Source organism: Akebia trifoliata, chromosome 7 (genome assembly GCF_017979445.1).
Source record: "Akebia trifoliata isolate Shusen 1 chromosome 7, ASM1797944v1, whole genome shotgun sequence".
In the NCBI taxonomy this organism is placed as follows: domain Eukaryota; kingdom Viridiplantae; phylum Streptophyta; class Magnoliopsida; order Ranunculales; family Lardizabalaceae; genus Akebia; species Akebia trifoliata.
This window is the reverse complement of record NC_141381.1, coordinates 4,085,539-4,101,640: the sequence shown is the minus strand read 5'-3', so window position 1 is coordinate 4,101,640 and position 16,102 is coordinate 4,085,539. Positions and strand designations below refer to the sequence as shown.

The window sequence follows — 16,102 nt, the reverse complement described above, 5'->3', positions numbered from 1 at the left end:
TTACCATGATCTTGCTTGAAATACATGATTGATGTTGATCGTAATGTTAATGTGCTTATGTGATGAGAATAATGTGATCTTAATTGAATATTCATATGATTTGAATGATTTTGGTTTTGATTGAATGTATGATTGGTTTGATTGGATCCATGGGCCCATTTGTTTGAAAAAGGTCCCGGGCACACCCCACCCTGTTTTGCACACACCACATGCACGTTTACTGTTTTACTCACTTACACGTCCCATTTAGCCAACGTGGCACTAGTGCGTGGCCCGGTCTCTTCGGAGATGCGACGTCATTCATGAAATCCACAACTCCAGTCACGTACCTTAGGGTATATCAAACTGGGGGCATCAATACCATCTAATCAGGTGATTCTGAGAAGTATGTTGATGCACCCAGGCTGGGGCAACCTGAGCCTTTGTCCTATTGTAAGCCACACAGTCACATGTCTCGATTGCCAACGTAGTACTAATACGTGGTTGGTCCCCTCGTGGGATGCCAAACCATTTATGAAAGCTACAACTCTTGACTCGTACCCGTAGGTATAAAAAGATAATCTAAGTATATCAATTGCACTTTTTGGTCAAAATCGGTGCCTAAGCAAGATCTTGCCCCGCTGTACCCTACTGTACGAGGGGGATAGACTACGTCTATTCTAGACGAGAGGTATTTAAGTGGGCCCTTGCTCAGCATTGTGCGCCACCTCTCAACTGGAGATCAAACTGGCTGTTTTTGGCTTCAGAGAAGTGAGTTGAGATTTTAGATTATCACCTATACGGTATATCAAACCAAGTCACCACGTATCGAGAGGTATATAGGTGTATTTGGGTAAGGGTGGCCAGATGAAATGCATTGCACGTAGTAAGCTTAGAGTCTAGAAACCTTCCTTGTAGGTCACGACCCGAACTGACTATGGGTGTTCCCGGGTTGCTTTATTCAATCCAACCAACAGGTAGGTGGGCGGACCGATCCAGAATAATCAAACAAAACCCGCAATATCGGTCCTACCCAATCGGTGAAATGTACTGATTAATTTGAACCACTTAAACCAGTTGACCCAATGGACAAATTGATCAATACCAAATCAGTTGGACTAATTGGTTTCACTTTTAAATATCCAGACCACTTTATCTAGAAAGATTCTATCTTAAGATCAAATTAATTTATCTGATCAAAGGTTCAATCCCAATCAGGGGTAGACCCGCATCTAACCTTTCTCAGTTTCTGGGTCACTATAGACTTATGGTGCATTTGGATTCGATTTTCCGTCAGACTTGGGCTATTTTATATCAAAACTTAAATCATGTGGTTAAGAGTCAAACCTTTAGAGTCAATAGTTAACCTTGGTTTACTTCCAATCAGGTGATAATTGGTCCTAAACGTTCTAAACCTCCATCTGTACCACTTTGGATCCGTGAAAAGAGTCGTCTTTCTAGAGTACCATTGCCAAGTAGTCAATCATTGCCACAAGAAGAAACGAGTACCATGGATGAAGCTGCGCTCCGTCAGATTTTAGAATCTTTTCAAGCCCAGATTATTGCCTCTGTCCAAACACAAATTGAATCCCTGAAAATTGAAAAGGGAAAAGATAAAGCTATAGAACCTCAGGATGTGTTTGACCTCGTTGAAAACCAAGAAGATGATCATTTACATGTCGACCCTGTCCTAGCTCATCGAATAACTCAAGTTGAAACTGCTTTGAAGAACATCAAAGACCCTGATGATCTTACTCTTGGATTAGGGTCAATGACCTTGTTTCCCACGGTCCGTCTACCAGAAAAGTTCACAATACCAGATATAGAAGTTTGACGGTATTGGATGCCCTGGGACTCACTTAAAAGTATATGTCGGCATAATGCAATCTCAGGGTCTAAGTGAAGAACAGATGGCTCAACTTTTTCAAAGAACCCTGACAGGTCCTGCACTACGCTGGTTAATGTCATTGGACTCATCTCGGGTAAGACATGGCATGAATTGATGAAAGAGTTTATTGGTCGATATTCATTCAACACGGATATTGAACTCACAAGAAGAGATTTAGAAACTACTAAACAAAAACCTGGGGAAACTTTCACTGAGTTCATTACTCGATGGAGAGCTAAAGCCGCTCAACTGTGGGACCGACCTCAAGAGAAGGAACAAGTTAAGATTATCCTCAGGAATCTCACTCCAAATTATGCCAAGTACTTGATGCCTCAGTACCTTCCTACTTTTCAATCCCTCCTTGAGGCTGGAAATCAAGTTGAGGATGCCTACTCTTCGGGACTTTTTGGTAACTCGTCTGAGTCAAAACCCAAACATTTCAAGCCTAATGTCAATTCCTTACAAGTGGCCAACACCTCATTCGCACTATCTCCTCAAGCTACTCAACCTTCACAAACTAAGCCTAGGAGACAGTTTGCCAATCTTGGAATGTCCCTTAGTGTTGCTTATCAAAAATTGATGAAAAGGGGATTGTTGACGCCTTTACAACCTAAGCATTTGCTTAATCCTCTTCCTCCAAACATGGATAATGGGCAATTCTGTGAATTCCATCAGATGCCTGGTCATGAATTACTCTCAGACATGCTATCCAAGACCTTATTGAGCAAGGAAAAGTCACCATACCCACTCCTACTACTCCCAATGTTAAGACTAACCCTTTGCCTACTTTTCAAAATCAACCCCCTCCTACTCTGAACCTAATATCCATATCCAAACCCGAATCAATTGATCCAGTTTCCTTCATTCACCCAATGGGTCTTAACAGTGCATTCGTTCCATGCCAGAATGAGCACAACTACCCTAAGGCAACGACAGAATTGAAGAACAGGGAAATTATTGAAGCAACGGATTGTCGCGCATATGACAGAGGCTTGAATCAAAATATGAAGAGATAGTAAAAGCAGGCAAGTTCAAGTCATCCATCAAAGATAACCGAAGTGGCATAGACTTTAGATTTGTGTCCCTCTATTCATAATGATGTCATCTTTTAAGTTTTCTTAGTTTTTTTTTAGCTTCAATTGCGTCAGTCTTTGAATTCAGTTAGCCATCTTTATTTTTTTTTAGGTTTGTCAGTTTGTGTTCTTTTTTATTCTAATAAAGAAGCTTTTGATTATCATGTGTGCAATAATGATGTGAACATAAAATCTAACATGAGAAATGACTTAAAGCTCACTAATCAAATTTGATAAATATTGGAATTAAAGAGTACACTCAAGAAGTGCAAATTGGTGATACATTATCCTCAGGAGAACATGAGAGCATAATAAACTTACTTGAGAAATTCAACAATATTTCTTGCATGGTCTAATAAGGATATATAGATGGATCGCATAAAAATATAGATCAAGACATATAGTCAAGGGTGAACTTCAAAGTCGAAGATTATCGGTCAAAGATGATATAGCTGAAAGCATCAACAAAGATGCTAAGACTTACAAGTGGATCTACCATGTTTTTCACTCAAGTGAAGAAAGTTCTCATTCACAAAAGAATATGAGATTTCTTTTGAAGTTTGAAAATAGTTGAACGAGTCAATGTCAAATACAAAGAACTCAGTCTCACTCAACTCCGTAGAAGAAGACTGAAGATTACTCTTTCTCAGAAGAAGACTGAAGAATATTCATTCTCCAAAAGGAAATCTTAGTTGACAGAGTAATCCAGATATCGAATTCCTAAAACTTTGACCGAGTTAAGCATCATTCACAAAAGGAGGCCTCCTTTGGTCGAATCATTTTCCTATCTTACCCAAAAAATATATATATATATATATATATAACCTTCTTTAGCCCCTCGCAGCCTTTTAAAAGAAAAATAAAAGCAGTAGCCTCTTCTTTTTAAACCATACCGACCAACCTTGGGAGGGAATCTTAGTATGAACTACGTTTTGACCTGATCCCAAAAGGAAAAGAAGAAATATTTGGGGTACGTAGGCAACCTGAGAAGTTACTTCAGGCCCGGTCATTAAAAGAAAAATGTATTCTCTTAAGGAAAGTGTCATCCAAAAGAGAAATCTACTATTGAATGTTCAAAAGAAAAGAATGCCAAACTAAGGGCATTAGAAAAAAGAATCAGAAGAATTGATAAAAAGAAAAGAATGCCAAACTAGGGGCATTTAGAAAAAAAAAATCAAAATAATTGACAGAAAAAAAGAGAATATCAAACTAGGGGCATTTTGGGAAGTTGAGCCTTATATCTTTTCTTTCTAAATCATATCCTAAGCCCACCTATTAAGTCCTCCTGAATGCTAATTGACTAGGTTAAGGTGCAGAGAATTGAGAAGTTGTCGAGTTGGTTATATAAGATCATCAAGAAAAAAAGAAGCCCGCTAAGTTGAAAACCTGAAAGGGCGACTTAGGCAAAATTTAGGGCATAACCATAAAAAAGAAAGTCTGCTAGGTTGAAAACCTGAAAAGGCGACCTAGGCAAAAATCAAGGCATCATCAGAAAAAGAAAAATAAAGTCCGCTAGATTGAAAACCTAAAGAGGCGATCTAGGCAAAAATTAGGGCATCATCAAATGGGAGGAAAGGTCCCGTCAAGAAGAAAAATTCAGAAGGAAGCTTGTGCAGAAACTGCATAACCATTCAAGCCACGATATTTGTCTTTTAGCCAAGAGCTCACATCCGACAAAGACAATATTGAAGTCGAAAAAAATCAGAAGTCATCTTGAACATTGTAGGATCTTCAAAAGTATGTTTACTTGTTCAAGTGTTTGCTAATGAAAGATGTAGAATCATCAACCACTTTGAAGAGTAAGATCTTTTATTCTAATATTTATCAAGATTTTTTAAGTCCAGCTCAAGCATTTTTCAAAAGAAATTCGAAAGAAAATGATCAATTCTTTATTGCACATATGATAATCTTAAGAGTCTTAAATTTAAGAGAATGTCAGTTCTTCTATCTATCATATATCAGAGTCCATATTTTTCAAGCGTAATCCATTCCATCAGTCTCGTAGTCAAGTCCCAATTAAAGCCAACCTTGAAACTAGGGGCATTTTTGAAGGTCATTTAATTCCAAAGTTTTTGTTCTTAATCACATGATAAAAAGAAAATCATACAAAAGCTTAAAAGTCCGGCGAAACCCAATGATAATTACGAATCCAGATGCATGATAAGCCAATAAAGGCCTGATCTTTCAAACTTTGAGCTCGATTTTGAATCATATAATCAATTAATAGGATTGTTTAAGTTCCTATAAATCTAAGCCCGAGAAACGTGGCTTAGTAAGTTCGAGTCCGAGAAACGAGACTCCAACTTTTTGAATCATAGAATAAATGGGCTTGTTGAAGTGCCTATAAACCTAAGTTCGAGTCCGAGAAACGAGACTCCAACTTGTTGAATCATAGAATGAATAGGCTTTTTGAAGTGCCTACAAACCTAAGTTCGAGTCCGAGAAACGAGACTCCAACTTTTTGAATCATAGAATGAATAGGCTTTTTTAAGTGCCTATAAACCTAAGTTCGAGTCCGAGAAACGAGACTCCAACTTGTTGAATCATAGAATGAATAGGCTTTTTGAAGTTCCTACAAACCCAAGTTCGAGTCCGAGAAACGAGACTCCAACTTTTTGAATCATAGAATGAATAGGCTTTTTGAAGTGCCTACAAACCTAAGTTCGAGTCCGAGAAACGAGACTCCAATTTTTTGAATCGTAGAATGAATAGGCTTTTTGAAGTGCCTACAAACCTAAGGATTCGAGTCCGAGAACGAGACTCCAACTTTTTGAATCATAGAATGAATAGGCTTTTTGAAGTGCCTACAAACCTAAGTTCGAGTCCGAGAAACGAGACTCCAACTTTTTGAATAATATATAGGCTTTTTGAAGTGCCTATAAACCTAAGTTCGAGTCCGAGAAACGAGACTCCAACGTTTTGAATCATAGGCTTTTTGAAGTGCCTGTTAACCTTAGTTCGAGTCCGAGAAACGAGACTAAAATTTTAATAGGATTGTTTAAGTTCCTGTAAACCTTAGCCAGAGTCTGAGAAACGAGACTCTAGCTTTGTTTGAAATCATATTGAATTAATAGGATTGTTTAAGTTCCTTAGCCTGAGAAGCTTGGCTACAATAGGTTCAGGTCCTATAAACGAGACTCATACCTTTTCGTGCTCTAAAAAAAGAATTTCAAATATGATTTAACGAAGTTCCTACATTGTTATGACTCCAATTACTTTATTGTTCAACCTTGCCATGATTGCTTTCGTTGCATAAACACATTTCACAATTTTGAATCATTATTGTCAGTGAGAGAAGATCTCTGGGACCTGGCACATTTTTACTCAGTTTCACACAGTACACACACTCACACTTGCACTTTTTAGTCAAGGAGAATTCTTTAAAATTCAAGGATCTGACACTGTCAGTGAAAGCTCACGCTTGAGGACCTGACAACCTTTTAGTTCGGGGAGAGTTTTACGCTCAAGGATCCGAACACCCTGACGAATTGCTAAATCAGGCTGCAAAATGAACTGTCACTAGCTTTGGCATTCGGATATCGCACTATCTACCAAAATAGATTTGCTATCTAGTTTGCTTCAACCCTCTGCCAAAGAGGGGCATCTGTAGACACCCCATTTTTGCACTCGCCTGATTAATCAACTCGTCAACCCGATCGCAATGATTCCCAATGATGGATGTGTATTCCATTGCTTTATTTTGTTACCATGTGTTTCAGAAATCCGGATGAGGTATCTCAAACTAACAAAACCTTAGAAACCACGTTACGTTAGGAAAATACAACTCCAGAAACATAGAAATCATCATTTTTCAGACAAAAAGAAGCTTCACGATAAAAATCACTAAAAAACTATCAAATTATCAAAATACCCCTAAACATCAAAACAACCCTAGAGCCTACGTTACGCTTAGGAAAACTCATTCAAACACATAAAATAATAAATCGAAACCAAATAAATCGTTTAGCCAATTTTCACAGAATTTGACAAAATTACGAAAATACCCCTCATAAAGTTCATAACCATTTCACACAAAAAGCTTCATAAATAACAAAAACTAATATTTCCATTGAATTCCTTACGAAAAATCGATTCTAAAACACACCTAGAACATTAAAAATCGACTTAAAACGTGAAAAGTCCTCTCCGGGGGCAAAACGGTAATTTCACAATTTTCATAATTAAAAAATTCGAAATTAATAAATAAAATATTAAATAATTAAAGTGAAACATTAATGAAATTAATTTAAAATTTTGAACCTAAAAAATCGATTAATCGGACTCTCAGGCAAAATTGTTGAGGGTTCGTGGGATATTTCTTTAAGGACTCCTCCATTTGGGGGTCCAAAGAATTAAAGAAATAATGGAAGGGGGTTCTCCAAAAATTTAAAGTCAATCAAGCAAGACTGTAGTCAAAGTATTAAAGTCAATCAAGTGAGACTAAAGTCAAAAATTAAAGTCAATTAAGCAAGACTAAAGTCAAGATATTAAAAGTCAATCAATTAAGACTAAAGTCAAAATATTAAAAGTCAATCAAATAAGACCAAAAGTCATAATAGAGATCTAATTAAATAATAACTCTATCTAATAGAGTTCTAACTAAAAAATAATTCTACCTACCTAAAACAATTCTAATTAAAACACAATTCTACCTAAAATAATTTTAACTAAAACACAACTATAATTAAAAGATCTCTAATTAAACACTAACTCTATCCAAATCAACCCTAAAAAACATCTATAAATAGAGGTGCTCACACCCTATTTTCGTATCAAATAATAAACCTTAAGATAAGTAGGTCTAGAAGCTCCCCTAGCCCCCCATAAACCCTAGTTTTGGAGTCCCAACTCCTTAGCTAACATCTCTCCTTCAATTTTAGTCTAGAAAACACCCAAAAGCCTTCTAAAAACATCCCTAAATCCGCAACGAACTTGAAGAGTTCAAATTCAAAAATAAGGAGATACCTTGCCTTGGAGATCCGAAGTCAAATCCGGAAGCAGAACGAAGTAAGGGAGCACGGTACAAGGAGCTCTTTTTGTCAAATCTGAGGGAATAAAGTCTTTGAATCGGAAAGGTATTTTTTTTTTTTTTATTTTCTATTTTTATCTAGGTTTTAGCAATGTAATTTACTTGGGAATTTAGTAGAGACCGGCTTTGGCCGGGCGGGATTGGTGCCTAACACCTTCCAATCCCGTAACATGATCCCCGAATTCAGTTTTTTTTTTGTTTTGGATTAGTTTTATCCGTTTAGAGTCATTAATCGGTTCCTAGACCGTAATAACTAGGTGGCGACTCCCAAACCTCAAGGGTCAAAAGCGGATCCGCGCATCCCGCGGATCGAGGGCGCTTTCAGGGTCTTTCCTAGTTATAGCCGAGCTTTCCACTATTAAGTTCCTTGGTGTTGGAAAATACCTTTCGTAACACCATATCGTCAATTTTGAACTCCCTGTGACGTACCTTCCTATCATAAGATCTCTTTAACACCTGTTGGTATCGTGTCAATCTCTCTATGACCCTTTCTCGCGTCTCATCCAACCAATCCAAATTTCGAGCCACCATTTCATCGTTGAACTCTGTCTCAGCCACTTGCGTCCTCGTAGTAGGAACCTGTATCTCGGTTGGAATAACGGCTTCCGTTCCATTGGCTAGTGCGAACGGGGTGAAACCTGTTGCCCTTCTTACCGTGGTCCGGTATGCCCATAGAACGCTGTGTAGCTCGTCTACCCATCTACCCTTATGTTCCGCCAACTTCTTCTTCAAGTTCCCGAGGATTGTCTTGTTGGATGCTTCAGCTTGGCCATTTCCTTGTGGATACCTTGGTGATGATTGTAGTGATCGGATTCCGTATTCCTTGAAGTATGATTGCACGCGGTTGCCTTTGAACTGTGTTCCATTATCGGAGATCAGCGCGTAAGGGATTCCAAAGCGCGTTATGATGTGCTCCCAAGTGAACTTGATAACTTCCTCTTCTCTAATCCGTGTGAGGGGAACAGCTTCCACCCATTTAGTAAAATAGTCTATAGCTACTAGGATGAATAGCTTACCCCCTTTCCCCGAGGTAGAGGTCCAACGATGTCTATACCCCATATCGAGAATGGCCAGGGTGATTTCATAGGATGGAGTTCGCTGGCCGGCTGCAGATGCATAGGGGCATGTTTTTGGCATTGATCGCAGGTCCTTACGTACTTCTTACAATCTTCCTGCATCCTGAGCCAAAAGTAGCCCTGATTAATAACTTTATTGGCGAGCGACCGTCCTCTCGAATGATTGTCATAGATTCCCTTGTGGATTTCCACCATTATGAGCTCGGATTCTTCCTTAGTAAGGCATTTGAGAAGTGGTCCCCCGAAGGACATCCTATACAGCTCCTCCCCAACGAGAGTATACTTGCCGGCCTGCCGAAGCAATTTTTTGGCTTCCCCCTTGTCTGTTAGCAGAACCTTTGAGTGTAGATACTGCGTGAACTCTTCTATCCATCCTGAGGTTCTTCCAACCTGTGCGCATTCCCTTTCCTCGTGTTCGATGCTTGCTTTAGGCAGGTATTCCATCGGTAAAGACCGTCCTTCCTTTTTCCTTAGCATTGAGGCAATGTAAGCCAACGAATCTGCATGCCTATTTTCATCACTCGGTATTTGGCATATCTCCACTTGGTCGAACTTCTTAATCTCCCGCTTTACTGAGACTAGATACTTCGCCATGCGTTCGTCCTTTGCTTCAAACTTCCCATTGTACTGGTTTGCTATAAGTTGGGAAACGGTACATAGCTTTACCCGGCTGATTTTCAACTTGCTTGCCATTCTCAGCCCGTGGATGACTGCCTCGTACTCAGCTTCATTATTTGATGCCCCATACCCAAGCTTAATTATCTTTTCCAATCTGTCGTTGCTTGGTGTTACAAGTACTATTCCCACCCCCGAGCCTGAGTAATTCGATGAACCATTGACGAGAATTCTCCAGCCTGCCTGCTTGTCCCATAACTCCACTTCTTTCACCCCTTCGTCTTCGTTCTCCAACTCTTCCCAGTTCGGATCTTCAACCGGGAAATCAACGAGGAAGTCTGCCAATACCTGTCCCTTTAATGCTGTCCGTGACTCGAATTGTAAGTCATACTCGCCAAGGATTACAGCCCATCTCGCCATCCTCCTTGACTTTTCGGATCTGTGCATCATCTCTTTCAATGGGCTGTCCGTCACAACTCGGACACGGTGTGAAAGGAAGTAAGGTCTGAGCTTGTGTGCTGAGTAGACGAGCGACAATCCCACCTTCTCCGTCCTAGTATACCTCATCTCCGATAGGCCCAACGTTTTGTTGACATAGTAGATAGCGCATTCCCGTCCCATATCGACTTTAAAGAGAACCGAGCTTACTGACGATGAACTTGTTGCCAGGTAAATTCCCAACTCTTCTCCTTCTTCCGGGGAGCTAAGGATCGGTGGCTGCCCCAAATACTTCTTTAGGTCGCTGAACGCTGCCTAGCACTCTACACGCCAGGTGAAATTCTTCTCTTTTTGCAACAACGTGAAGAGCGGACGGCATCGATCGGATACCCTGGAGATAAACCTGTTCAGCGCAGCTATTCTCCCTGCCAATTTCTGTACCTGCTTTTGGTTAGTGGGACTCGGCATTTCTACCAATGCCCGGATCTGGTCTGGGTTGGCCTCAATGCCTCTTCTGGTGATAATGTGCCCGAGGAATTTCCCAGAGGAAACCGCGAAAACACACTTCTTCGGATTCAGCTTCATTTCGAAACTCCTCAGCCGATCAAAAGTTTGCTTGAGGTCTGTCAGATGGTCTCCTGCTTTCTTGCTTTTTACCAGTAAATCGTCGATATATACCTCCACGATCTTCCCGATTAATCCTTCGAACATCTTTGTCACGCGTCTCTGGCAAGTGGCCCCGGCATTTCTCAAGCCGAACGGCATAACCTTAAAATAGAACAACCCTTGCTCGGTGATGAATGATGTTCGTTCCTGGTCCTCCACTGCTAGGGGGATTTGGTTATACCCCAAGTATATGTCCATAAATGACATTCTCTCATAACCAGCAGTGGCATCGACCAACCTATCGATCCTTGGTAGTGGGAAGCTATCCTTTGGGCATGCCTTATTTAGGTTCGTAAAGTCGATGCACACTCTCACCCTCCCGTCTTTCTTCGGTACTACCACTATATTCGCTATCCACTCTGGGTACTCTACTTCCCTGATAAACCCAGCCTTTAAAAGCTTCTCGATTTCCTCATTTATCCCCTGCCTGAGGCGCGGAGACAACCTCCTCGGCTTCTGTCTAACAGGTCGGAAGCTTTTATCGACATTTAGTCTATGGCACGCCACCAAAGGGTCTATTCCGGGCATGTCCTCCAATGACCACGCAAACACGTCCTTGTCTGCCCTCAGAAGTTGGAGCAGCGCTGCCTTCTCCTCCTGCAACATTGTGGTGCCAATACTAACTAGCTGACCTCCGTCATCGCCGAGGTCTACGGCTTCGACTTCTTCAATTGTTACCCGCTGCTCCTGTTGTGGCTGCTTCTGTAATTGCTATGAAGCTTCATTCCCAGTTGGTGGCACCTTTCTCTTCTTTTGAGGAATGGCCTCGGGGCCTCGGTCTTGTTTCAAGGTCAGGTGAAAACACCTCTGCGCTATCTCCTGGTCACCCCTGATCTCCACTATTCCTTCTTTACCTGGGAAACGAATAACTTGATGATAGGTTGACGGGACTGCTTTCATCTCGTGTATCCACCTCCGCCCCAGGATCGCGTTATAGGCTGAGTCTGCATCTATTACCACGAATCTCGTCATTACCACTTTTGACCCCGCTGTGATCGGGAGTGTGATTTCTTCTACCGAACTGCTCGTAGCACCATTGAACCCATAAACGAGGGTTGGTGTCAGTTCCAAACTCTTTGAAACCCCCATCCTCTTTGCAGCTCTCAGGAAAAGAATATCCACTGCACTTCCCGAATCCACCAGTATCCTTCGGAGCTCGACGTTTCCTACTGGGAGTGCAATCACTAGTGCGTCCTGATGGGGCCTTGCCGTTCCCCTCAGGTCATCCTCCGTGAACACAATTGCCCGAGAATCCGCTCCGTTGCACGTCGTTCCTGCTACCCGTACTCCTGATGCCACACTGTTGACCCCGACCATATGTCGGATCTTTTTTACTCTCTTCCGAATCACCTACCTAGATGGCACTTCGGCCCCCAACACCTCCGTGATGGTGTGGACTATCTTGCGCTCTTCCGTCTCTCGACGCCCTCCTTTAGTCGACCTTCTTTGTTCGGGCTTCCGTTCGGCTCTCTCGGTAGTTTCCCCTCTCCTTCTTCTTCCCGCGGAGACATAACCTTTGAGCTTCTTTGCTTCGATTATATCCTGGATGATATGGCGCAGCCTGTAACAGTCCTCAGTAGGGTGATCCTCAGCCTCATGGTACTCGCAGTATGGTTTTCCGGGTTTCCCCTTATACCCCCGTGGTGGTTGAATGAAATCGGGTTCCCCCTTTATGTGCCTCAGTATCACGGATAGTTTTTCAATGAGCGGGGTATACACCCGGCCTCTCTTCCACCATGACTGCTCGTTCGAATCTCTCCGCCTTTTCTTGCTTCCTTCCCCTCCGAGGTGGGCCGGTACCTTTGTAGCATCCATTCCCCCTTCGCTGTTGGCCACTGTCTGAGCGCTTCGTTTCCTACCTTTCACGGATTCTTCCACCAGGATGTACTTTTCCACCTTTGCATACAAATCTTCCAGACGAGTTGGGTCAGACTTGATCAAGGACTCATGCAACCGTGTTCCCGGGATGACCGCAGCGATATACGCCGCGCAGGCTGTTTCCTCATCCATGCCTTCTACATCCAGGGCTTTTGTTCGAAAATGAGTTACGAACGACCTGATACTCTCCCCGGGCTCCTGTCGAAGGTTAAATAGAGTATTAACTCTGACTTTCTTCCTTCGCAGGTGCACAAACTGCCCAACAAACATTTCCTCTAGCTCGGAAAAGTTCGTAATGGACCCAGCTGGTAAGGCCTGGAACCACATCATGGCCCCGAACCTCAAGGTTGATGGAAATAACTTGCAGAGTAATGGATCATCGTTCTGGTACAGCACCATCTGACTTCTGTAATGCAGTATATGGTCCATAGGATCTCATGTTCCGTCATAGGTTTCAAACTTCGGCATGTGGAACGATCTGTGTGGTTCTGAATTCATTATCATCGACGAGAATGGTATCCCTTTGAGTTCCCGAATTGCGTTCCGTACCTTTTGTGCGGGATCCTTCCCTCGTGCGAATTCCTCATCTCTCCTCCTGAGCATTTCCTCCACTTCCTTCCTCGTCATTGTTTCTTTAACTTCAGAGCTTCCTTGCTGCGTTTTGACTGCTGTTGAATCTTAGGTCTAGTCTTCCTCTGTCTGTGCTGCTCGGACAATATGATCACTACTTCGCTCTGCACCTGGCCCTTCTTCGGTCTCCGCACGCTCACCTAGCCTTTGCCTGAGCTCCTCATTTTCCCTCCTTATGTTCATTATTTCATCATTTTGTTTCTCCAACCCCCTGCGCATTTCCTCTCTCATCTCCGTGAGTAAGTTGTACATTGCAAGCATTGGGTCTTGCGCGTTTGGAGGCGAGTCTGCTGGTAGCAGGTTTGATGGCTCTCCACGATTTTCGCCTCTAGCCCTTTCCATCTTGGTCGTTTTTCTCCTTGTAAGTTTTCCACGGACGGCGCCAAATTGTAGATGCTAGAAATTGCTCTACACTTTCCTTCTCTCTTAGCTCGGGCGAACCTGCAAACCAGCCCACTCCGACAATCAAGTTAGACAAATTGATTAATGTAATTTAATTTTTTTTTAGAGAAGAAGAAATCCACCCCCTTTTACCCATAACCCTCTTCCTTTCATAGGCATTGATCTGGTTCGATTTCTGCGCCACCCTTTGAGGTGACCTAGGGCAGTTAGCTCACTCCCTGACATGTCAGCTGCAGGAGTTGTTGCAACTACCCTGCCACTTCTGGGATGACGTGAGTTGTTAATGCTGTCAATCAACTGTCGCATATGTCAGATTCGTACAACTGACCTATGCTGCCATTACCCGTACTATCTTACCCATCGGTGACTAGGGTCCGAGCTCGATCATCCATTTGCACCCGAGGAGTTCAATCTACCGGGCGTACATATCAGTCCATCCGAGCTTTGGAGATACTTCCGAGCTCAAATTCCTGCCACGTGTCCATAATTCAGAATTTCCCCCACAAGAAAAATGGATCTAATCTTCGAAGACGATCCTAACGCTGGTGGTATCTCCTCATTGGATCTGAAATTTTTAACATAAAGTGTCGATAAGCAGTGAAGCCTGATAAGAAGAACATGACACCAAATATATAATCTAATTAAAAAATTATAAATAAATATAAATCGAATAATTTACACATGGTATAGATGCATAGAGAATCGTTATAAAACAACTCTGTCAACACATGGAGAACATTAAAAACAAACATAGAATATTTTTTATTTCCTTCATTATTTTTTAGCCATTTTATCCTTAGTCTAGACAAACCGCAATTACCTCATTCTGATATCTTCTTCAAGTATTTACGGGTCTTGCACTCAAGGGTCTATGCCCTACTTGCTATTACACCACCGTTTTCTCATAATTAAACATATAATCTATTATCCTTTACTCAACTCAAAAAATAAAATCATGTGAAGCAAGTATCTCGATCATGACATCTACACAATTATAATAACCTCTAGCATGTAACATCACTAAATATTATAGTCATGATCATTCTTTTGCAAATAAGAAAAATAATTGATCCAAAGATTAAAGGCAGTAGAGTTTTGAGAGTATGTATTAATTAAAGATCTTTTGAAAATATTAGAAAAAGAGCCATTAGTTCATTTTCCTTTTGTTTTCAAGTGAATTATACATTTAATAGACATGTTAAAATTACCAAATAATAATCTTAATAATTCTTCGAGTTGTGATTTTCTGACTTCTCCCTCTGACATATGATCCTTTGACGTGGTGTAGGTTAGAATCATAGATTTTTCTTGGGATACACAATTACACATTCCCATAAATATGTGTAATTGTGTATCCTGAGGAAATCAATGGTTTTAGCACATGCCATATCAAGAAGCGTATGTTAGAGGAGGCGTTAGAAAATCACTATTCTAATTCTTATTATTGCAAATTATATTTCAAGATCACCATAAGTGGATACTGTGTGAGAATCAGAAGAAACGACCTGAGAAATATTTATGATTCTCCATGATTTCGATTTTTTATTATGAAAAAATCTAGGATAATTTGAATCAAACATGCATCATATTCTAGAATACAATTATGAGTCAGAATCACGTTCTCGAATCTGAACCAAACACTCTTTGTTTAATTGTTGATTTAAAAGTGATCCAACAAACTAATTGAATCCTTGTCCAAACCAATATCCTCAATCTAGAGTATAAGATGTCAAATTAAGATGGATCTGATTTTAGATACGATGCTACCCATTAATAGGCCTGCAGTTAACCCCACAAGTTTCAGACTTAACTCAGAAAATAAACTTGATGAGCTGGTTGGTTTAAATAAGTTTCACTAACGAGTCAATTCAAAACTCAAATCAATTATATTTGACTCGGCCGTGTAACGAGTAGACTAACCTGATTTCTAACATAGGTTTATACCATTGGAATATTCGGTCAAAAAGAAAAGAAAAGGTTTTGCTTTTAAAATGCGCCTTCTCTATTACTCCCAGATCTTTAACGTTGCGTCTCGGCAAAGCAAGTAGTAGGGGTGCAACTTAATTTGGTTCAAACCGAGACCCGAACCAATCCGTGACTTTTGGATTGGGTTGGTTCGGTTTTAACTGAATAACAGTTCGGTTTCGGGTTAAAAGAATTAAAAATCGATAGGTTCGGTTCGGTTTTCGGTTCAGGATATGTAAATAACCAAACCAAACCGAGAACCGAACCAAAATTCTATAAATATTTAAACCCTAACCCTCTCTACTCTCTTGTCTCTGGTTCTCTCCGGCTGCAGCAGCGGCTGCGACCTTTGACGGTCAGAGCTCCAAAAGGTGCTATCGGTCAGTCCCTCCCTCTCTCTCTCGTCTCTGGTTATCTCAGGTTGTGGCTGCGGCTGCGGCTGTGACGGTGCGATCGGTCGGTC

At 41.2% G+C, this 16,102-nt stretch overlaps 3 protein-coding genes across 3 annotated transcripts; all 3 read right to left on the bottom strand.

The window, feature by feature from the left end:
- Positions 1–8,302: 8,302 nt before the first annotated feature.
- On the bottom strand, positions 8,303–10,281 carry LOC147398044 (uncharacterized). Its single transcript, XM_086448905.1, has 2 exons — positions 9,128–10,281; positions 8,303–9,017 (listed from the first exon to the last, which is right to left on the bottom strand). Exons 1-2 carry the CDS (start codon positions 10,279–10,281, stop codon positions 8,303–8,305), a joined length of 1,869 nt encoding a protein of 622 aa, XP_086305031.1.
- Positions 10,282–11,475: 1,194 nt separating this feature from the next.
- Positions 11,476–12,081, bottom strand: LOC147398043 (uncharacterized). The gene has a single exon (XM_086448904.1). It carries the CDS (start codon positions 12,079–12,081, stop codon positions 11,476–11,478), a length of 606 nt encoding a protein of 201 aa, XP_086305030.1.
- A 33-nt stretch (positions 12,082–12,114) lies between these two features.
- LOC147398042 (uncharacterized) lies at positions 12,115–13,041 on the bottom strand. Its single transcript, XM_086448903.1, has one exon. The coding sequence runs from the start codon at positions 13,039–13,041 to the stop codon at positions 12,115–12,117; it is 927 nt and encodes a 308-aa protein (XP_086305029.1).
- Positions 13,042–16,102: the final 3,061 nt, after the last annotated feature.

Bases quoted from the DNA above. Each gene is read 5' to 3' on its own strand.
- LOC147398044 (XM_086448905.1), bottom strand. From the start codon at position 10,281: ATGGGACGGGAATGCGCTATCTACTATGTCAACAAAACGTTGGGCCTA. The intron at 9,018-9,127 runs GTACGTAAGGAC...TATGGGGTATAG, and splicing joins ATGCAGGAAGATTGTAAGAA to ACATCGTTGGACCTCTACCT.
- LOC147398043 (XM_086448904.1), bottom strand. From the start codon at position 12,081: ATGGTCGGGGTCAACAGTGTGGCATCAGGAGTACGGGTAGCAGGAACG.
- LOC147398042 (XM_086448903.1), bottom strand. From the start codon at position 13,041: ATGGTGCTGTACCAGAACGATGATCCATTACTCTGCAAGTTATTTCCA.